Source organism: Galeopterus variegatus, unplaced genomic scaffold (assembly GCF_000696425.1).
Source record: "Galeopterus variegatus unplaced genomic scaffold, G_variegatus-3.0.2 Scaffold8489, whole genome shotgun sequence".
NCBI classification, from domain to species: Eukaryota; Metazoa; Chordata; class Mammalia; order Dermoptera; family Cynocephalidae; genus Galeopterus; species Galeopterus variegatus.
Window position 1 is genome coordinate 43,699 of NW_007734600.1, and position 23,797 is coordinate 67,495.

The following is a 23,797-nucleotide window of genomic DNA, read 5'->3' on the forward strand; positions in this document are numbered from 1 at the left end:
CACTTTGTTTGCCTGGGCATTAGACCTCAGAAATACAAAAGCTTGGTGCTCTGATAGAATTTGCATTCAAAACAACATAACTGGTTTGAGACCTTAATTTACAAGCAATGGGAAATTTGAAAATTTGGTATTAGAGTGTTCAGAGCCACACTAATTGATATTCCACATATGATGGAAGTTTCAGAAGAATTCTCCTTAAAAATTGAACAAGAAGGTATTGATGGTATCACTTGAGTGTAACAATGAAGGCGGTAAGGACTGATCTCTACTTACATGCTGCCTGGAATATTAAACAAAAATACAGATGGCTCCCATGCAACATGACTGTTCAAATGGTCTGTTTGCCTCTTCCTACGCATCTTTTGCATACATAAATAAATTCTGATTTAAAGAATTTCTTATTTTTCTTACATAGATTCAAAGACAGTTTGCAACATTAGATAACCGTAAAGGTGTCCCATGGATGTTCCTCTTCTTTCCATGCGTTGGTAGGTCCATAGTGAAGACCTTTGTTCCTATTGGCACCTGCTGCCCCTCCATTGGGTTCCAAGACATGCTGCGTCTATCATGGAGAAGTTTCCTTTAATAAACCCAGAGATAAATAATCAAGTAGCCATATATTGATGTGGTAAAATGCGTGGTTTATAGGTGCAGATTGATATGAGTTCAAATTCCTTCTTAGCCACTTAGTTTCTGTGTGACTTTAAAAACCTACTTTAAGTGTCATTTTTCATATCTATAAAATAGAGATGATAATTGTATTTATCTTAGGTAGTTGAGGTGATGATAATATAAACTTCAACATTCAGCAAATTTCAGGGGGCTAAAAGTAGTTTATAGAATTTTTTATTGACTCACTTGACCGGATATACACTAAAACCTCATTGATTGCATGTCCCCTGACTTAGGCTAGGCCAGACTCTGCTCCAGTAACAAATCACGAAAAACTTTAGTGGTTTAAACCAACAGAAGTGCATTTATCACACGTGTTACATGGCCATTATTGGTCACCCTCTGGTGTCTGTTCACTGCAGTCAGTTAAGGACTATGACTAGCAAAGCATTTCCAGTTTTGAGTGTTGCTGGGTTTTGAGTCAGAGAGAAAAGAGATCTGGAGGCTCCTGCACTGACTATTGGAAACTCCAGGCCTGAAGTAGCACACAACATTTACGTTCTCTACTAATTGGCCAGAGCTGGTCACATGCTTCTCTTAAAACCACAACCTCATAACACAAGAGACCACAAAATACAATCCTACAATATGTGCTAAGGAGGAGAATGAAATACTGGCCAACAACACTGAGGACTTCCATATTTCTTGCTCAAAATAGCATATAACCTAAAGCAGGATGCAATTAATTGGCCTTTTTTCTCTTCTAGTCCTTCACAATACTGAAGCACTAATGTTATTATTGTCAAGGACTAAAAGAATAAAAAGAATATTAATTGGGTTAATTAAGTATCACCAAAGGATGTGCATGCCTTTATATTATTGTTTTGAACAGGAACTGGAGTTTTGTACAGCATCCCTTCAATTAAACACCTGCTTTGTTGTTACAGAGAACAAAGAAATAGGTCTAATATTGATTTTTTACCTATTTCCAAATGAAACTTCAGAGCTCATTAATTTTGCTGTTTTATTTAGGAATAGTTGTGGTCTTACTCTTGCTAGAAGATTGTAGTGACTGTGGGTTATGCTAACTAAACTTGCGGTGCTGTGATTGGAAGGCATTTTCAAATTTGTTTCAAAAATGCTTTCTATAGAAAGTGGATTTGACAATTTGGATATTGTCAGTTGTGGGAGCTGGGTTTCTGCATACACATACATATGCAAATTCATATCTTCATGTACTTGGGGATATTTATCCAAGAGCAGGGTGTTCCTTAGGCAAAGAAAACAGCTTAGCAAGGACTTAGCCTATTTTAGAGCTTGGAAGTAAAGCTGTTTGGAATGTCTGGATAAGAGAAACGTAATGAACTGACATTTTGGGTACTAAGAATCGCCAGTCTAAACTTTATCAAACATTGTTAAATATCACTCTGGGACTAAGGCATAACATATCAACCTCAAGCCTGCAATTTTGGCCTCCATATTTTGCGAGATGCAGTTGCCAGATAAAATATGCGATGCCTGGTTAAATTTGAATTTCAGATAAACAATGAATAATATTTTTAGAATAAGTATGTTCTAAATATTGCATGGGATATACTTCCATAAATTACTTACTAAACATAAATTTATTGCTGATCTGAAATTCACATTTAACTGGGCATACTGTATTTTTACTTGCTATCTCTGGCGACCCTATCAAGAGTGAATGCCATGGACATTTACCCAAATTATCTTTCTCCTCCCAAGGTAGGAGTAGGACTAACCAATTGCAGTCATGTAGCTTGAGACCTGCCGGGATTTTTTTTTTTTTTTTAATTTCAATCCTTCAAGGGTAAAAAGGGCATAAGAAGGGAAGTCAGAAGCCTGTCTCAGTTTAGCAGGCTTGTTGTAGTATTTATTTTATCTTTAGAGTTTAAACAGCATGAAACACCCTGGAAAAAACTGCCCACTCCCTTGGGACAATAAAGCCTTGCAAATTGGACAGAAGCATTCGGAAAGTTTGAAAATCTGCCCTCAAAGTCTGTAGACCTCCTATCCCCCAGGGTCCTGCTTGCTGTGGGCAGTGGCCGTCATCAAGTGAATAGGAAGGCTGACTCTCATGAGCCAGCTTCTGTGTGAAAATGATCGAAAGTGGCACAGCTTCTGCCACAAACAAGACGGAACAGTGGTGCCGAGTTTGGGGCATTAATCCTATTGGGGACATGCAACAGGCCAGAGCATTGCGGCTTTGAAACTGCTGCTCTAGACTGAGGCTAGTGTCACAGCTGAGGATGGCTAAACCATTTTAAGCATTATTTTATTACGTAGATGCCTCCAGGCGTAGGTAGCTGATGGGCTTTGAATTATGATGGAACTTTGCCTTCCCACCAGACAAAGCCCAGCTTGGTTTTGAAATGAACCTTTTTTTAGCTGAACCCTCTGTAACTTTACTTTTTCATAAGTTGTAGCCACAATTACGAGATTTCTTGCCATGACAAAGATGTTCAGTGCTGCCTCTTTTGTTCTTTAACATGCTGAACTACAATGTTATGATTGCTTGGCGTGGTAATGTTGCTGAGTGTCAGGGAAATTTCCAATAGGAAAGGTCATTTTGATGCTAGGTTTTTAGGCTTTCTAGCTGTACCTAACATTAAATAACAAAGGGTGACTGTCAAGGTTTCAAAACTAAGTCAATTTGCCAGCATATCAGGGGTAGTGGTTGGTTTTTAGTGTGTTTTAATCCAGAAAACAGTGACTGTACTAATGGTATGACCTACCAGGTTTAAAAAGCACCAGGCGGAAATCACTGAATGTTGTGCTTGCGGATGCACAGGAGGGCATTATTTCTTCCCACCTATTCCTCTGTCTGCTTCTCCCTCCCCGCTGCTACTGTCTTCTCAGCTGTATTGAAACTGACATTTGATTTAGAATCGGGGAGAGTCTGGTCCTCTGAAGACCCTGATATTGTTCTCTCTGAAAGAAGAGGACTGAACAAAAGCCTGAATTAGTTGAACTCTAAATATAAAACAGGCAGATACTAATGATTTAAGATCCCTTTTTTTTCATTTTGTTTATTTTTTTTTTACTGGCTACTTATACAGACTTTGATAGCTGTGACCTTTACTGTCTGATGGGAAGCATCAAGATAGACATAGAGCAAAAGAACCCCACAAAACCCTAAATCTTCAACTATCCCACTTCCAATTAAGCTAAAAATGGGATGGGCACCCAGCGATTGATTCTGCATGAGATGAAGAGTCTGGATGAACAAGGGCCTGGAGGTCAGAGCCATCTAAGGATGGCCATGTGCTGGGCAGGAGTCTGGAGAGCTCTGCTCTGGCCCATACAGACTTGCTGTCTCCAGGGGTTGGCAGTGAGTGCGCGGCCTGAGTCCACCAAGAGGTAATCGACTCTGTTCAGAGACTGGGCGGTCTCAAGGTAGACATCAGGATGAAGGGGCTGCAGGGAGCTCGCAGGGGAAGAGAGGAGATTCTAATCTCGGGGCAGTGGAGATAAAATTCTAAATCAGAAAATAATTAAAGTCTTTTCAGATTGTACTTTTAAAAAGGATGTTTCAGGTGTTTTTTTTTTTTTCAGAAAACGCAATAGCTGTAATAATTCTTGAGCATTATTTTACTTTCCTGTCATTGAAATTTTTATTATTTGGTTACAATTTTAGAAATGACACACCTAGAATTTGTCACAGCATCTCAGTGCAATGCCGTATATCTGAGCACATTTTGTTGTTGACTAAGGTACTTTTGAAGTTGGTTTATTTTGGCTTCCTCTTCCTTGTGAGCTAATTGCAAACTGTGATTTGTCTCAGAGTCTTGTAATGTTGTACTCTTCAGAAGGAGGTTTTTCCACTGCAAACAAGACTAAAGAGTGTGTCTTTAATACACACACACACACACACACACACACAGAGAAATATCCTTTGTCTTCTTATTTTGAAATGATGATTTTAGTCAGTCATCTTTTTTAGCTTTAGCTGTATTGGGGCCTACGTTCTATTTCAAATACAGCCCATTCTATGCACATCGGCCCTGCCCTTTCTTTCACTTCTCAAGCTGTTATTTTCACTAATAATCCCTTTCTGGGCAAAACCGTCAGTCAGTTTTACTTGATTTGCCAAATCAGGTTCAGTAACTTGGTGCTTCATCAGTGACACTGGACTGAATATGCCTAAGGGACCTCTGTTTCTCCTCTTGTAAGGTGAGAGGTGTAGCGGGTTGAATGATGTCACTTCAAAATACCTTAGAATGTGATCTTATTTAGAAATAGGGTCTTTGCAGATTAATTAACATAAGAATTCAGATGAGATCATCCTGGATATTTAGGGTGGGCCCTAAAGCCAATGCCTTGTGTCCTTATGAGAAGAGCAGAGACAGAGAGACGCGCAGGCAGGAAGGCCACGTGAAGATGAAGGCAGAGGTTGGAGCAATGCTGCCACAAGCCAAGGAGTGCCAGGAGCCACCTGGAGCTGGAAAAAGCAAGGAAGGATTTTCCCCTAGAGCCTTTGGAGAGAGTATAGCCCTGTGGACACCTTGATTTTGGACTATTGGCCTCCACGACTGAGAGAATAAATTTCTGTTATTTTTAAACCAAAAGTTATGGCAATTTGTTACTGCAGCCCTGGGAAACTAATGCAAGGGTTTTCCTGAAGTTAGGCTGTGGGCTGGCTCCTTGCTGCTTCCAGGGAACTGGCAAGAACCGATGGGATTCTGGCCCAGGAGGATGTGGGGCACGAGGCAGACTGGTAGGGCAGAAGCATGTCAGTATAGGGTGCCATGACTGGGATCCAGTTACCTTGGGGAAGCAGAGGCAGGTTGATGACTAGTCTTTTAGGTTTACTAGTTGCATTAAATATGGACAATTGGCTACAAAGTAGCTGGCAAGCAGATAGAATATATGATCTTGCAGCCTGCCTTTCTAAAAATCGCAGACATACTTGACAGTTTGTACAGGAAGTTGGTTTATTATCAACTTTGGCATGGTTAGATGGTGAGATGCAGAGTTTACTGATCTTTAGACTGGGTTTTGAATATTATAGGGTGATTCAGGTCCCTCTTTATTCCTGTAACAGCATACATTTGAGGGGGCCTCTGCATGAGAGGCCCTGATCCACTTTAGCTGTGGGCACTAAGAGAGATGAGAGCTGGTGCCTGTGCTGGGGCAGGGGTGTTATCTGGCATGGTGGAGAGTGCGATAAGAACAGTCAGCAGAGTCCTTATTGTGTGCTGGTAAGAGTGCAGCCTCTGTTGTCATTCAGCTTGTACATAGATCCCAGTGAGGCACCCAAGGTTAACCCGCTGTAAAATGAGGGATGATGGTACTCACCTATAAGGTTGTTTGAAGAATTAAATGAGATAATCCTTTTAAAGTACTTACTGTAATGTCTGCCACATAGTAAGAGCTCAAGAAATGTTAGAAAGTTAGCTATTAGCTATTGGTGTGGTTATTATATCCTAGTATATTGTCACAAAAGTGAGAATGGAAGTGAAAAGTTCCTTTTCTCTTAGGAAAAGTCTGATTGTTCTGTGGTCGTGGTTCCTAGTAACCATCAGAAGCTGTTTTATACCTGTTTAAATTGGCCAGTCACAACTTGTTTCAGCAATTATTCATGCCTCTATAAGCCAACCAGCCAGTGCACCTGCCAGCACACACAGTTACAAGACAGACAGTCAGCAACAGCTCAACGCTAGGGCACACGCTGCTGCAAGACAGCCAGTCAACAGCATTGTCACTCCAGCTTTGCTTCTGCAGCTAAAGGTCAACTAATGCCTAAAAGTTCCAGCTTCTGGAAATCTGCCAGTCCCTGAACTCTAAGGGTCTCCAAACTCTTTATAAGATGAGCTCTCTCTGCTTTGAAAAGGGAAAATGTCTCTTAAAGTGCAACTCTCTCTTGCTTCAGCAAGCAATAAATTCAGCTTTTTGTTCAGATATTGAGTGAGGACCTCTTCTTTTAACAATAGAGATAGGCATAAGGTGCTGAAAGACCACAAAGAGGGACTGTGTGGAAGAGCTCACGCAAGAGGTGGTTTTTGGTTCAAGAGTCAGTAGAAAGGAGGTTTTCTAAGCTGAGGGAACACAGTGCGTGAAGACATGAGTGATAATGGCAATTCAAGAGCTGTCACCTAATTGTCATCCTGGATTATAGGATGTGGAATGCATGAGATGATGGAGCTAGATGGGAAGTTTCTAGGGGCTGGATTGTGAGGGCCTTGGATTCCATCCTGAGGAGTTTTCTTGTTCTGGTGATTCTCAAACATTTTTCTGTTTCTAAGTTCTAGCAACAGAGGAGACTGAACTTTTACCATAAGAGGCAGTTTCTTTGAAATCTCCCTATAGAGGATATTTATTATTCTATTTTAGCTGCCAAGCATCTGAACTCTGTTGTGGTGCTTGGAGAATTTCCCACAGCAGGGAAAAAAAGCAGAATCTTTTTTTTTTTCTTTATAGATTTTGAAAAGGCCAGTATTTGCTTTTCCAGACTCCCTTTCAGCTAAGACAGGGGCACAATATGCATTCTGCCAGTCAGCACTGCCTACCACAGTCATGGCTTGAGAGCCTATAGCACAAAGAAGGGAGCTCTGGGGGTAGATGTAGCAAGAAAGGAGATCTGGGCTGTGTGCAGTGGGCGTGGTGGTGGTGCCCTTTGCTAAGTCAGTGGTATGTACATTGCATGCTGCAAAACTGACCACTTTTCATCAATCCTAAGATTCACATATTCACAACATTTTAACACTGCTGAAATCAGGATATTCCTTTTAATCAATGCTGTGATACAGTTTGATGAGCAGCATTACTCACTTTTTTCTTAAAAAAATAAAATAATAACTTAATAGTCTTAGAGTCAGTGGCGTCAGGGTGCAGAGTGTTCAGGGTGGCAGAAGTGTCCACACTGAATCCGTTCCGAGCACAGTTTTGTTGTGTCCCTTGACTATTAGTTCCTTGTCTGGTTCTCCAGCCCTTTGAGCTATTCTGTAAGCTTCCCAATTCATTTATTCTTTGCTTAAGTTATTTAGAGTTTGTTTCTATTGTTTGAAGCTAAAACCTTGGTTGGTACATGCATGTCAACTTAAAAAGTCTTAAGGATACTGCAGTTCATTTTTATATCTGTTTTAATGAGGAAAATGTTTTTTCTCTCTAAATACTCATTTAAGTGTGATGTTCCAGGAAACTATGCTGTGTTAAGGACTCATCAGTCAACAAATATTTGTTGAGTACCTCTATGTGATATTATGAGGAACGAGTCTGATGAGAGAGTGGCCCTCATAGAGCTATCATTCCAATATGTATCTTGTGGCCTTTATCCCCCTGCACAGCTCCTAACGCTGCCCATTCCTATCCCCTGTGGACTTGATCCCAGATTAGGAAGCAAGGGGCAGCCAATGGAGAGCTGGTAGACACTTTAATTTGGGGAAGTGATGTGACCAGATTTCAGAATCTCTTCTCATGGACTTTCTTCACTTATTCTCAACATCACTCACTTGGTGGAATCTTGTCTCCCTTCAGGGTTTCCTGTATCTTGAAGCTCTATGGAAATTAGTTTGAAGCACCGGAGTGTGGCCATTGGGTTAGAGAGGTGGGATATCTGTCAATTAAGCTCTAAATGCTTTTGAGTTCACATCTGGGTATTAAGTTATTTCCTCATTCCAGATAATTGCTAGGTTTCCAAATCAAAAACTTCCTCAGAGCGAGTGGTGCTACCATTAGTATTGGGGTTTAACAGGTTTTTCTTAGGCTTTTCCCAGGTCCACATAGAAACTTTTCATGGATTGCCTTTGTTTAGAATGTTTAATTCAGTCCAAATGTATTATCTGATGTTATTGTGTGGAATAAAGCATGCTTTCTAAATGGAGACCACCTTTGAGGCAAAACCATTATATATTCTACCTGTGGCTGCAGAGTCTGATAAAAATCTTATAGATAATGGTCATAATGGTGTTAACTGGGTAATTAGATGTAGAGGCAGTTTGTGCAGCCTTTGACAAGGGTTGTCTCTGTAGAGTTGGTCCTGCTTTGTGCTAACATTGTAAATAGAGACCTTTTAAGAGGGAGTTAATATTTTGCACCATTGTGGACCCCCTCCCCCTTCAAAGTCTAGCATCTTTGACATATTACTGAGGGTATTATTGGAGTATTACTGTTTACCTAATGTTGGAGACTTGGAATCTTTGAATTACCATTGAAATGGACATGAAGCCATACTGTAAGTGAATGTTAGGCACCTACAAGATATTGCTATTTCCAATACTTTTCTTCTCCTTAGATATCTTGGAATAATTTTCTTGTCAGGATTTCCTTTCTTACTGTTGTTAATTGGTTTTTAATTTGAGATAGCACACTACATAGTATTCCATTTTTATCCTGTCTTTTTAACATATCCCAGTTATAAAACGTTTTTAAAATTAAGTTTTTGTGAAATTAAAATCTATTTAGGCATTTCTGGTTTATGAGAAATATTATTTACCCTCTCCCTTCCCTTGCCTTTTATAGCCTCCTTGAAAGAAAAAACAAAAAGCCAGAACCATGGGTTCTAAAGACGGGAGTGATTTGATGCTTTCACAGAGTCTTTAAAGGCAGAATGTTGGAATGATGTGATTCTCCATTATGTTAACTGTTCCATATTTTATGAGAACAGTCAGGCTTGCCTTAAAATCTTCAATGACTGGTGCAATGGAATGGAAGAGAGACATGTGCCTGTTGATGCAGGAACATGTGTAGAGCCCAGTGTTGAAAGCTGTGAGGCTCCCTTGTCTAATGCCATGTTCTGTTTAGCACTTGGATGGAGTTCAGTGTTCTATAGAAAGACCCAAAGCTGTCAGATTTAAATTTGTTCAGAACTTGTAAGAAAGAGTCTGGGTTGGATTTTACATGATCACTATCTATGAAAAATTGTTAGGCCTAATAATAATGTAGATAAGAGAAGCACTTAAAACTCTGATACTCTCCATGTACTTTGATGCACTTATTTAAGGAACCTACTTGGTAAGTTACGCTAATAGATGGGAATGCAGTTTGAAAAGTTCACATGCTGCAAATGCAAGCTGCAGTTAGTGTTTGGCAGTCTCTCATTGACTCAGTAAAACAGCTCCTCAAGGCCCAAAGTTCTCCCTAGGTTCCCTTGGGGAACATAGGCCAAGCACACAGATACTGCATATACTACAAAACAAAGCTGTACAGAATTAAATGCCACAGAGAATGACAGAAGAGCCCAGGAGAAACACAGGACCTCAAGTCATTGGGGGAGATAGGATTTGAGGTAGACCACCTAGGATCCATGGGACATAAATAAGGCAGGAGTAAGACAGACAGCCCTGGAATGAGGAGACTGTATTGAGAGAGAAAAGGGTATGAACTGAGGTTGGTCTGGGTGCAGAGGGATCTCCTCAGAGATATTTTGTGTCTTGAGTGACTCTTAGGCTTATTGATCCTATCATCCATTCTTTTTATAGAAGGTAGGAAATGGGGGTGAATCTGCACTGACTTGACAAAGCCCGGAACTTTTTTCTTGTTTTTGATTGTTTGTTTCCTGAGTGATGGTCTGTTTTGCTTGCTACTGGAGTCCCACAGCTATCACTGTCCCTGGCAGCATAGAAAGTATTCAGGAAATATTCGAATAAATAGCCACCAAAGAACCACAGAGTTTACTCATAACCAGAAGTGGAAGCCCCCTTTTTCCCACCTGCTCATGTATGGTGCTTTCTGTGAATTTGAAGATCTCTGCTTGATATTAGCAGAGAATCTTGAATAGCTGGGGTAATTTTTATGATGGTAATTTTGGATTTTCTCATGACTGCTTTGAGAACAGAAGAATAATTTGATTCTTGGTAAACTAAATAGAATAAACAAGGAGCATGTGAAATGAGACATTGTGGGACCTTTGAAAGCAAAGGATAGCAGACAGTTTAATAATTTCAGAAAATCACATGGTGGAGATTCCATATCAACAGGCTGTTTGCCTTCTCAGCTGAAAGGAAAATAAAAGGTGGATTTTCCTGGGAGTGTGATGCTCTATAGTAAGAGGCATTTAAGGGGGCTTAAACTTTAACTCAAAGGGAGATGGTTTAAAGCATATACATAAGTATTTAATTTATACTAAAATTACGGAAATTAGCATTTACTGTTATTAAAATTGTAGTGACCTTTTAAAGTCAAAATAATTCACCAGCTTCTGTAATAGGTCTGAGAGGCCATGTGGCTGAGTAGGAAGGACAGACTTGACGAAGGTGCAGTTTGCCTTCCTCTGCACTGGCAGATATGACCAAGCTCTAGTAGGAAGGCTTAAAGCTTGTGTTGTCATACGTATAAGTGCAGACTAACTGCTCCAGTAGTCCCAATAGCCATGATTTTTGATTGCTTGTTTTTGAAGATCATATGTCTTTAATTAACATTTAACATAAATAGACTGTAAGAAACAGTAGCACCTGTTAAAAAAAAACACATGTTTAAAGAACATTATAACATCTTATCACAGAAGTCACATTGTTAAGTGTACTTTTACTAATATTTAATGTTTCTTTTGTTGCTTTACCCTGATTTTCCTTGTGGAGTTAACATTCTTTAGCATTCATTAACATGTAGGGTCAGAAAACAAGCTTCCTTTATGGAAGCTTCCAGGACAAGCTCCACTCTGTGCATTTTCTTCCCATCTCTTGTCATAGTCTTTTTTGCAATCTCCTTTCCATTTGCCTGTCTCTTAATTTTTTTTAAGTTAAATGTTCTTATTTTAAATTATAAAAGCAATACACATCATTTTACTCAGTACTCATTAAACAATTCAAGCAATTGAGTAATTTATAAATTAACTTGTTCCACATAAAAAAACATAAGTACAAAGTAACACACACACACACACACACACACACACACACACACACACACGCGATCTTCCTCTCCAATTCTCCCCGGGGGCTCTTACTATATATACATTCTTTTGCAGCTTGATTTTTAATTTAGCAATATATCACAGTTCCATAAATATTGGCGTTCCTCAGGGTTCTCTTCCAGGTTTTCTCCTCCCTCTTTGCACATTCTGAATATTGTTACCCCACTTGTGGTTTTTGTCACCCTGATCTCATTCCCAAATATATATTCCCATCCCTGTTCTGTCTCTAAGATTCCAGCCCGTCTATCTATCATTGCCTGCTTGGATGCTTCATGGGCTTCTCATGCCCAGCGTTCCTGAATACTATTTCTCTTCCTGTGTCCATCTCAGGGAGCAGCAATAACATTCATCCCATATTCCCAGCTAGAGGTTTAGCATCACCGTTAGTCCCTCCTCTTTTACATGCAACCACATCCATTACCTCTTTAATATCGCCTGAACAAATTAGTTTTTCTCCTTACTGACTGCCGCCTCTGTGATCCAAGTGACAGTCATCTCTTGTTTGCTTGCTCTGATTGTCTGTCTTCCTTCTTCCACTCCTTGTCTTCACTTTGTAACCCATTTGCCACACAAGCCCGAGATGATCTTCCTCCAGTGCAAATCTAAATTGCCTTCCTTGTAATATTCAGTGGCTTGCTGTTGCCTTCAGAATAAAGCCCCAAACTCTTAACACATAAATGATTCTTGTGACCTGGCCTCTGCCTGTGCCTCTCCTGCCTCGTTGGTTACCATCCCCACCTTCGACTCTTACTCCAAACATAGTGACCCACTCTGAGTTCCTTAGACATGCCATGCTGTCACTTACATGTTTGCCTTGGTGCATTCTGTCTCCCCATCTCTGTTTCTTCCAGTTGATACTCCTTTGTCCTTTAAGCCACTTCAGTGGTACTTCTCCTAAGAACTGGGCTTGGTGTCATCCAATGTGTTCTCAAAGCATCTCACACTTGTCTTTATGCTATTGTAGCATTGATCATACTCTACTGTAATTGCCTGTTTATGATTTGTGTCATCCCCCTTCTCCAGCACCACCACCATCACCACTCTGTGAGCTCCCTGAGGGCAGGAACTAAGAAGACCATAAATGGTATCATCTGATAGGAACCAAATATTTGAACGATGATTGAATGTAGTCAGAAACCCAGAAAGCCCATAAAGCTGCAGGGATAGCCAGTTCCTGAATCCTAGGAGTTCCAGTGGTCAAATCTAAGAAGCCTTATTAGCTTTGAGGGATCAGGCTGGTCCCAAAGTCAATGTAAGCACATTTCCAGGCGTGGGCATGGCAGTGGGAATACCAGCACAATTAGGGAGCGGAGCAACGTGATCATGACCAGCTGTTTGCCTTTTGCTTTTCTTCACTCCTCATCCTGTTTGGGGCCTTTTGTAAATTTAATGCTGTATTGTAACTGGAGAGTTGGAGGCTTGCACAGGCCTAATTTCTCAGTGGGGCAGGAGCAGAAATATGAGGATTTCTGGAGAGAGGTAACTAGATTTTGGGTAAGTCCATTGTCAAAACATCCAGGGCGGCTACTGTAGCCTCTCACCCAGCTGGTAAATCCTGCCCCCCCCCCCCATCTGTGAAGCTCATTACAGAGATGACCTTAGTTTCTTTATAAACCTCCCTCACTTCAAAATCCCTGTATCCTTTACTCACAAGCAGTAGAAGAGAAAAAACAAATGCCACTGAACACCCTAGAGCCTTATGACTTTCTTTTATACTCTATTGCATACTGTATTGATTTTACACTTGAGTACACCCCAGCTGTTACGTTTTGTTAACTGTGACTGTGTTCCCACTGATTTACATGGGATACTTCTCAGTTTCGTAGGAAACTTAGCTTGTTCAAACATATAGTGTTAAGAGCTCTGAATTTGGGTTTGGGAGGTTAGGGTTAGGATCTGGGCTCTCTAGCTCAGTCAAATGATACGATGTGGTCCTATGTGTGCAAGTTTTGAATTAGTATTGATATAAAGTATTAAGTCTCTCTTAATGCAAACAACTTGAAATAATGCAGTTCCCCAAAACTGGTTAAGAACTACATAATATTAAAACTGTTTATGCCTATTGATTATAATCCGTATTTATTTTATGGAAACATTTCCACTTTAGCTGGTGAGCATAAATACTCAATATCTTTTGTCATGGGAATAGTCTTAAAATACATAAATGTCAATCAGAGTTTGCAAAGTCTTCAGGAAGACATCCCTTGTATGAAAGGCAATCTTTCTGCCGTAGGCAAGTCATCTGTCTTCTCTTCCCTTCATTTTTCTCACTGAGGAAAACTGGGAGACTAAAACTCACCTCCTTGTTTTAAAAGAGGAAATGTAGGTTAAAAAGTGCCTAGTTTAATGTCTGGAACAGATCAGGTGCTCAATGAATATTATTTGATTTGAAAAGTGGATAAAATAGACAAGATAATTTAAATAGTTTCTAATACCATATGTTCTCACTCATGTGGAAGCTAAAAAAGTTGATCTCATAGAAGAGAGTAGATTAGTGGTTAGGAGGGGTGGGGGGAGGGTGATCAGTGGATACAAAATAGTGGAGAGATAAGAAGAATGGGGTCTAGTGGACTGTAGTAATATAGAGAGACCTCAGTCACCAACCGAGTACTGTGTGTATTTGAATAGCTAGTCAAGATGATGTTGAACATTCCTGACACAAAGAGGTGACAGATGACTGAGGTGATGGATACACTAAGCACCCTGATATGATCATTTCACACAGTATGAATGTGCCCAAATATCATATTGTACTCCATAAAGATATGCAATTATCATGGATCAATTAAGGAAAATAATTAAAAAGAGAGAAAAAAAAGAGAGAGAGAGAAATGGAGAGTAGAATAGAGTTTGCCAGAGGTAAGGAAAGGAAAGGTTGGCAGACTGGTACAAAGTTGCAAAGTTACAGTGAGATAGGAAGAATAAATAAGCTCTGCTGCCCTAGGGTGACAATAGCTAATACTAGTATATTTCAGGATAGCCAGAAAAGAGTATCTTGAATGTTATAACCACAAAGAAATGATAAATGTTTAGGTGATAGGTTTGCTAACTGTTCTGATTAGATCGCAATACAATACATGGATGTATTGACACAATAAACTGTACCCCACAAACATATACAATGAAAAAAAAGGAAAAAATGTCTATTTTCTACTAGATATTCTTACAACAATACAATTAACTAGATAATGTCTCTATATTATATACATAAAGAAATAGGATCAGAGGAGATCCTACTTCATGGATAAGTGTGGATTTTGAACCTATGCCTGCACTTCTCCATGATTTAGTTTATTTTTCTGTTGAAATAATGTCTAAGATAGCCATAAATTATTTTTAAAAAATACATTTAAAGAAAGTATTCTCTTAGTGCCCTATTTCTTAACAGACCAGAACATTTTAAATAATACACATGCATTTCTTAAAGGAAATTTAAATTAGCTCTGCCAGGGCCTTCTTTACCCCAACTATGACAGTAATGTAATATTTGAACAGTTCTTTTAATTGGGGTAAAAGTCTTTAAAGCTCCTCAATTATTTAAAAGGACTTTAAGTTACTTTCACCAACAGGTGTAACTTTAAGGTAAGAGGAACTCTAGTATGTTATAGGATAGGGTAGATTGGCAACATTTTCCCTTCTTCATCCTAATAATTGAATATATATGCTTTTTTAGACTATGAAGATATCAGATATATTAATCACGTGATGATTAGAGCCCTTGGGAAGCACGTGCTTCCATAAATGAAAGGCATTGTTATTAGCAATTGTTATCAAACCACTTAATTTAAAATTTAAGCCAGCAGTTGAAGAAAATAAAGTTTTATCAATTTTGGAGTAAAATGAACACAAAAAAACCCGCAAGTATGAGAAGATTTAATGTTTCGATTGATCACATCTTGGAAAAATGATTTAGGAGATGCATGTGTTTTGAGGCCCAAAGATACCACTCCAATTTGTCAAGCTAGTGTAGATGGGCAAGAACTGAGATTAGGATGGAAAACTCTTTTCTTTCTTCAGGGTCATGGGTTTGTAAAAATTGTGGAACTTGGAAGGGCCTGAAGCAATGGCCATGCCATTGGATCAAAACTAGACTCTCCCAAATTCTACAAGAGTCAGCTGAACTCACTAAAATCCCAATGACAAAATGTCATATTTCTCCATTCCTGCTTAGGGGCAGCTAATTTTTCCTTAACTAAGCTAGGATTTTGAGCCTCTCAAGTTAATAGACATCTTTTCTTTGTCATTGTGCACAAAATCCTAGCCTCTGCCCATGGAACAAAAAATAACTTAAGTGACCTCTGTCTCTTGGAAGCTTTCTTATGAAACACCTCAGAGCACAGTCAGTTTGATGGTCCCTGTGTACCTCAGAGAACCAACAAATCACTCCACTGAGGCTGGACTTGGGACATATTGGGGGTGAGGAAGAGGGTAGAGGAAGATGGCAGGGAGTAGGAAAAACTATAAGATGCCTCTTCTTCTGGGTGCCCATCCAGGCAACCCCTGGCCAGGTGGCAGGGAGACAGGCATGGAGCAGAGGGTCTTGGGTTTTCCTTCCTTTGCCCACCTTGGTCAGCTTGGACCTGACCATTTGACAAACACATTAACACAGAAGTAAGCAAGAGTCTGTCCTCTCACACTTTGCTCTTTGTCAAACAGTAGACTTTAAGAGTTCTTTGGGGGCAAGGATGTCTTATTTACCTTTAAATTACCCCCTCAACTATCAAAACGCTTGGTATGTTGTAGTTCTTTTTTAAGTGAAAATACATCTCAGTTATTTCAGGATAAACCTGTTGCCTTAATGTTCTAGAATTTTTGAGCTGGTTGTCACAGCCAATTACAAACAAAGATATGAAGAAGCTTAAATGGTCAAAGGTATTCAAAGGTGTTTTTTATTTCCTGTCCAGATGTTGCCACCTTTGGGAGAGAGGTTGGGCATGGGGAGAAAATGTTAATTCTCAGTCATCCACAGGTATGTCCTCTACTCTGAGGACTTTCTTTGGCAGCCCTGGTTGACCTTGACACTGGCCAGGCAGTGGAGTCCATGTAGAACAGAGGTATGGGTTCAGCAAGGGAGTGAGCCCTGGCTAGTGTGTCTGGGTAAATCTCTGTAATGGAGGCAGATAAATTTGATTGAGTACTACTGCTTTTTTTCTATTTTTTCTTTTATATCTTTATGAATAAATGACAACTGGCAGCACCATACCTTTGAAAGCTATTGTTCTATTAATTCAATAAGATGATAACCCCTTTCCTTTTGCCTTCTTTCTGTAAGGGGAAGCATGAAATTATTTTTTAAAACTGGCCAACTAAGGATTGGGTTTTCCTCCTCCATTGCCTGTGAAGTTTTTGAGTCTTCCAGATTAGACTCTTGCAGTTGTTTTTTCTGGATGTGTCTCCTGATAAGACTTCTTGTGTCTTTGATGTGCTGTGCTCTACTGGGCATGTTCTGTACTTCTTTGATGCACACATATGCATCTTTTCACACTTTCACTTTTCTCATATCTGAATGTATCTTAAAATTGATGGGTGCATTAAATGTGGCATTTTTTTCCCTAAAAAGGTGTTGATTAATTAAACTGATAGGGGCTTTTATAATTGATGGTATCTTAGAATAGAGGAAAGGTCTATTTTAGTTATCTATTGCTGTGTAACAAATAACCCCCAAACTCAAAATGACACTAATCATTTATTACCTCTCCTGGTTTCTGTGGGTCAGGAGCTCACTTAGGGCACAGTAGCAAGGTCTTGTCTCTGCTCCATGATGTTTGGCCCTCAGCTGGAGACTTAAAACCTCAAAGATAAAATCATCTGAAGGCTCCTTGATTACTTATGTGAACTTTGCTGGAGCTATTAGCCCACATGGGGTCATTTCATTAAGATATAATGGAGTGGAAGGGACTCAACTGAAAATCTTTATTTTTTTTTCGTATGAACAAAGGATTTTCCAAGCTCATAAGAATCTTTTCTGAGAGAGGCTGGGCTTGGGTTCTGATCTAAGGGAGTTTTAGAGATCAGAACTTTGGAGCATGAACTAACATTTTGGCTTTGGAAAGGGCAGCCTGTCATTACAGTCATGGATATACAGGCATGTGTTGCTTATCAACGGGGATACATTCTGAGACATGTATTGTTAGGCGATTTCTTTGTCATACTTATACAAATGACTACACACCTCGCCTATATGAGATAGCCTATTGCTTCTAGGCTGTAAACCTGTACAGTGTATTAATGAACTGAATTCTGTAGGCAATTGTAACACAATGGCAAGTACTTGTGTATCTAAACATATCTAAACACAGAAAAGGAATTTTTTAGCTCTGTTATAATCTTACCAGACCACCGTTGTATACGTGGTCTGTCATTGACCGAAATGTCATTATGCAGCACGTGAGTATATATCACATCAGAGCCTGCTCTGTTCTTCAGTATTCAGGATGATCTGTACCAGACTCCTTACTTATTCTTCCCAACTCTCCATGCCATCTCGAGGCTTGAAATTCAGAAACATAGCTGATGGTGCCACTTGTTTCTCTATTTGACTCAGGGACTTGGTTGTCAGCTGTCCTCAAATACCCCTTATCCACCCATTCCAGAGAAAAGTTCTCCTCCCACAGTGCTTTGAGATGTCTTCCCTGAGCAGATTAAGGGAGCACTTTCTCTAAAGCCCCTCACTCATCTCTAAGATAAATCATTAGATCCAGAGAAATCTGGTAGTGTGTGGCCTCTCTAGCCCTTCTCAACCCCTTGTGGGTCCAAAGAATTAGATAAAGTACTGTCTTAGGAAACAACAGCAACCACAAAACTACACTTTCCTAACTGGGTAAAGTTTTAATAAAATAGAAATTTTTGGTTAAAATTCAGTTTAGAATTGGAAAGGCCATTTCTTGAAACCTATAGGTATTGAAGCTTCTAAACATAATGTTCAAAGCAATATTGATATTAGTACAGAAACCTGAAACAAGCATTTCACCATAAAAATATGTTCTCTTTTGCTGAACTCATTTTTTGTTGTCTCCAAGGAATTCCTTAGCATTAGTTTGAGTATATTAGGCTTTAAGGGAATTTTATAGGAATATTATTAATATTCCTGTATTATTTTAAAGGAGTATTGTCATCATCAATAGTTCCTATCTTCTGTAGGGCAGGCACTGAAAGAGTTTCTAGTGACATCTTATTTAACAACCTTGTGAGGCTGATGGTATTATCCCCATTTTAAAGACAAGGAAACTGAGACCCAGATAATTTATGTAACTTGGTCGGGGTCACATATCTAACAAGTAGCAAGCAGAGCTATCTCACTTGAAAACGATTGTGTGGAGTAACTTCGCCAGTATTTGGGTAGCTGTAAATTTTTCACAAGGATACAAATAGATTCTAGGTTCTTTGGGATCCCGGCGTCTTCCCTTTTCCCAGTTCCTAATGTTATGACCTGCTTGTTTCCTTCCAATTGCTAATCAGAATCTATAATTATTTTATTTATTGTATACTTTGTTTTTTGTATGTCTTCCCAACAAGAACTCCATGTGGCAAGGGCCTGGTTTATCTTGTTTAAAATCATGTTCTCACTGCCCAAACAGATGTGATTGATGTATAGAATATGCTTAATCAGAAGTTACAGAGCGAAGGAATTAAGGGAAGCGGTCTCTTGTTTGGCTCAGCATTCATTGAGTACAGGGTAGTTAAGGTAAGTGGAGTTAGATCCTAAAGAGAATGAGTAAGCCAAAGAAAGAATTGATGTCAGGCAAGAGACCATCCAAACAGAGAAATAAAAAGAAAACCCAGTTATTGTAGAGTAGAGTAAATATTCAAAATTTGTTAATTTTTCATGGAAAAAGATGATTCACAATACAAAGTAATGTAGAAAATATAAGATTAGTGAGCCAGAAAGGAAAAAGAATTAAAAAATAAACTACAATGAAAACAAAATTCATCTTTTCATTATTTTCAATACATTTTTATCAAGCATCTGCTACTTACAAGGGACTCTTAGGCATTGAGGGTGTTTCTAACATACTTTTGCCTTTAAGGAGCTTAAGTCTAGCAGAAAGATGAGATGTGTACATCAGTAACAAGGAAGAAAAAATGAGAATCATAAGAAAAGTACAAGAAAATTCTGTGGGAGTTCAAACTAGTCACAAAAGACTACATATTGTATGATTTCATTTATATGGAATGTCCAGAATTGGCAAATTTATAGAGACAGAAAGTAGATAAGTGGCTGCCGAGAGCATGGGGCTTGGGGATAGAAGGAATTGGGGAGTGACTATTAATGGGTATGGGTTTCTTTCAGGGGTGGTAAAACTGTTCTAACACTGTGGTGATGGCTGTGTACCTCTACTAAACTTCACTGAAGTTAACACTTTAAATGGGTGAATTTTGTACAGTAGGTGGATTATATCTTAATTAAACTATTATGTAAAAATTCTATGAAAGTTCTAGAAAGACATTGGTACAAGGGGTGAGGAAGGGGGAACTAGAGGAGATTTTGAGGACAGAGAAGATAGAATGAAGAAACCATGGATTGTCAGGTGGCAGATAAATGGGACAATCTGGGGGTGTTTAAGGAGGATTTTCCTTTCTTGTTTTTGAAAATAGGAAATTTCCTGGAATGAGGAGAGAAGTTGCTAGGAGGGGCAAGAGGATGCCAGGTGTTCACATGAAGAGTGAAAAATCTATAAATAAATTTAGAAAAAGTGAAACAAGAAAAATCTTATGAGCACTATGCTTGAATAATAAAGAATTTGTTAAAAGTCTGACTCTCATCCAGCAAACATCACAATTCACATGGACTGACAAAGAGGGTAACATTTAGATATTACATTGTTTAAAAGTACAATTTTTTGATCCAAACTGATCATATAACTTCAATCAATTTAAATTCAGCCCCTGATTTCTATAGATAAGGCTTAAAGATAGTATGTACTTTGATTTACTAAATAATTATGAGTTAAATTGTTTTAAAATTATATCAGTAAGGTAAAACTTTTTTATTCTTATGAATAAATTATTTAGCTGTTTTAAAATATTTTATATATTCTCTCAATAGTATACCATTAGAAAAACGTTTTTTTTTCCCCTGCTGTACCTGGATGGCCATAATAAATTATTCTAGGCAGAAATTCTCCTATCTGCACATTGACTCTGTCAAGTTCACTGTGGTTCCTTTTTCTGTATTACTGGTTTATTTTTGCTTTTGGATTTTGTTTTTACTTTCAGAATGGAAAAATACACATTGGTGAACAAATGTATCTTTGCATACATATTTCTATACTATAATAGTATTTCCATACTATTATCACTTTAAATAAGCAAAATAGTTCAATAAAGGTGGTTCTTAAAGAGGAAAAAATAATTTTTCACAAGAAGCTACCAAGTCTAAGGAACTGGTGCATACTAATGGAAACTTTTCATGTGCAGTGTCTTCTTGCCTGGAGCTGGGAAGAATTAAGGAAATGATCCTGAAAGGTCTAAATCATTCCTTTCCCTCAGCCCTGCCCCTCCTCCCCATCTTATATGAAAGCATTCATCTGATTTTATTTTAAAAGCTTGTGATGATGACTTGGCAAATAGCCCCAGCAGGATATTCTAGTATTTTTGAAAAATGACTTCTAAGATGCCTGACACATTGGCACATGTACTAACTTCAACCAACATCCCTAACGAGGGACTGGGTCTCTATTGCCACCACAATATCAGACCCAACTTCTCTGCATTGCTTGAATATTTTGACTGTATTGTAGTAGTCATCTGGATTTACTGAATTTTTCATGGATTTTTGTTTTAGTATCTCATGTATCAGGTAAAAAGGGGCTATTTTATTGTACAGAAAATGTGTTAGAGGTTTGGCATGGCTCAAAAACTACAGTAGTGCTACTTCCGGACATATATAAATCTTCTATTTTTGGTGTGTGTGTAGTTGTATTGAATCCAGATTAGTTTTAGTTGGGTGTGTTTATGATGTTCTCCAGAGAGCTTAGCACTCTGAAGTTTTTCTAAATTAATGAGTGGATTGCATCATGGATGACCAATGTTGTGGCTTCTTCAGATGCAGTGATGTGTGTGTGTGTGTGTGTGTGTGTGTGTGTGTGTGTGCGTGCGCGCGCGCACGCGCATGTAGGGGGTTGGGGTGGAGGGAGAGGGATCAAGTACACTTGGGATTTGGAATTTATAAAAATGGTTTGTTAGATTCCATACTAACTGAAATTTATTTCTTATAGAAATAATATCTGTTTACTCTGGATAATTAAAAATATATATATATGGACCCCAGAAAGAAACAAACAAAAGTGACATCTCAGTGTTTGTCAGTGTTAAGATTTTGGTTTAACTTATCTCAATCTCTGTGTGTGTGTGAACATTTATACATGTTTGTTTTTGCAAAAATGAGCCTATGTTATAAATGTTGTTCTATAAATTATATTCAGATATATCTATTCATTAAATATTTTCTATAACATCATTTTTGATGTTTGTAACATTGTATGGCTATATCATATCTTTTGAACATTAGATTTTTTTCTTTATCCTGTTATCTTGCAGCAACTGAAAGAAAGAGACTTTTGAAATTTGGGGCCACGGAATTGGCTCCCTGCCTGCACCACCGTCAGTAGTGTGTTATGTGTTGCTGCTCCCTGCCCTGAGACCCACCCCAGCCAAAGAGTGCTGTGGAACTGATCGCTGCCAAGAGCTCATCTACTTCTGCTGTTTCCTATTGCAGGAGGCGGAGCAGGTGGTGCCCAGCCAGTCGGAGTGTCAGGGGAGAGCAGGAACACCAGCTTATGAGAGTCCACAAAACAACGCCTTCAGGTGCCAAGAAACAGTGCGACTTCAACCAAGGTGGGCCCTTTGTTGCTAGAAGCTGCCTGGGCTTCCTTTTCTAGAAATGCAAACTTATGTGCTGGCCACCTCCATGCGACAGTCAAGGCTTCCTCACTTTTGTTTCATTCCTTGTAGTCAGAGAAGCTGCTTAAAGAGCCCTAGAAGGCGAATCACTGAGTCAGTTAAAGAGAAATGTTAATGACCTACTTTCTCTGTCTTCCGTTTGAAGATAGTCCACCTTAGGGCTGAGGGAGGAGACAGGTCCTGCCCTTGGAGAGAAATGCTGATTTCATTCATTCTATCTCCTTTATTTCAAGCTAGAGGGGATTAGGTTTTCATCTGGAATCATGATAAATTAGCGATGACTGTGTAGGCATCATGCCAACTGCTTTTCACATATTGTCACGTTTAGCCTTCACTGTTTCCTCATAAAGCGGAGTACTCATAGTCCCATTTTATGGAGGCGCCTGAGGCCGAGACACATTAAGGTGCTTGCCTGATGTTGCACAAGTGAAAAGGGCTGAGCCAGAATTTGAACCTACAGATGTCTGATTACAGCATGGCAAGAGCAGACTGTGTGCTGACCCAGGTGTTGGGCAGTGACCTTCGTCCTGCAGTAGCCCTGAGGTTGGCCTCTCTAGCCTATTAAATCCTGCTGGATCCAGGGTGAGGATGTGGGTGGAAAGCTGCCCATAGAAAGGTTGGCATGACATGCTGATGGGAGCCTGGCATTGCAGCTGTCTTGGAAAGTCTCTTCTACAAATAAACAGAAGGAAGAATTCAACCGCTAGTTGTGTCAGCTGTCTTTGTAGGATCTTGTGTACAGTGTAATTGTAGCTCTCACTCAGTGGAAAGGGAGTGTTGTACTTCTGAGCATGACCTTTAGAATCTTTTTTTTCTAAGGCAACATGGTCTAAATGAATCAACAACTACAGAGAAGATTGACTGTTCTATGTAATTGTGCTTTAAAATATCAAACATAATAAATCTAGAATCATAGAACCCCAAAGGATTGGAGACGACCCTAAAGGTAGGATGATCCATTTTTCCAAGAGGATTCATGGGAGCTTTTAAAACCCTCCTCATAAGAGGCCATCTCTTATTTGTTTATTCTTACCTGACACAGGTAATACCTGTTGGACTCAACTTTGTCATTTCTCCACTGATCAGGACATTCTCCCTCCTAATTTAGGCCTTTTTATAATAAGGCTGATTTAGGCTGGCTAGAATCAATTTAGGCAATGACCTTGTCTCCCTGTACCAGAATGATGACTGCTTCTCTCAGCCCGAATAAAGTCAACTCTATTCCCATGCATATTTCAAAATAGTATAAAAACAAAATAAAAATCAAATCCAGATAATACATGCTGTGCATGGAATGTAGGGCAGTCCTTTGGAGATGGATATTCAACAGAGGCTGATAGGGGAAAATGGTATTAGCAATTAACCTTGTCAAAGATATTTGATGTTCAATAAACTTAAAACATTTTGTAT

General features: G+C 39.1%; 1 protein-coding gene across 1 annotated transcript in view; it reads left to right on the forward strand.

Moving 5' to 3' along the window:
* Positions 1-23,797, forward strand: part of LOC103608503 (protein FAM13C-like) — a gene marked incomplete at its 3' end in the record, with an annotated part of 55,363 nt that overhangs the window by 16,573 nt on the left and 14,993 nt on the right. Inside the window, exon 5 of the mRNA XM_008592933.1 lies at positions 22,203-22,321. Within this exon, the coding sequence (XP_008591155.1) occupies positions 22,203-22,321 (119 nt within the window). The remainder of the gene's footprint in view (positions 1-22,202; positions 22,322-23,797) is intronic.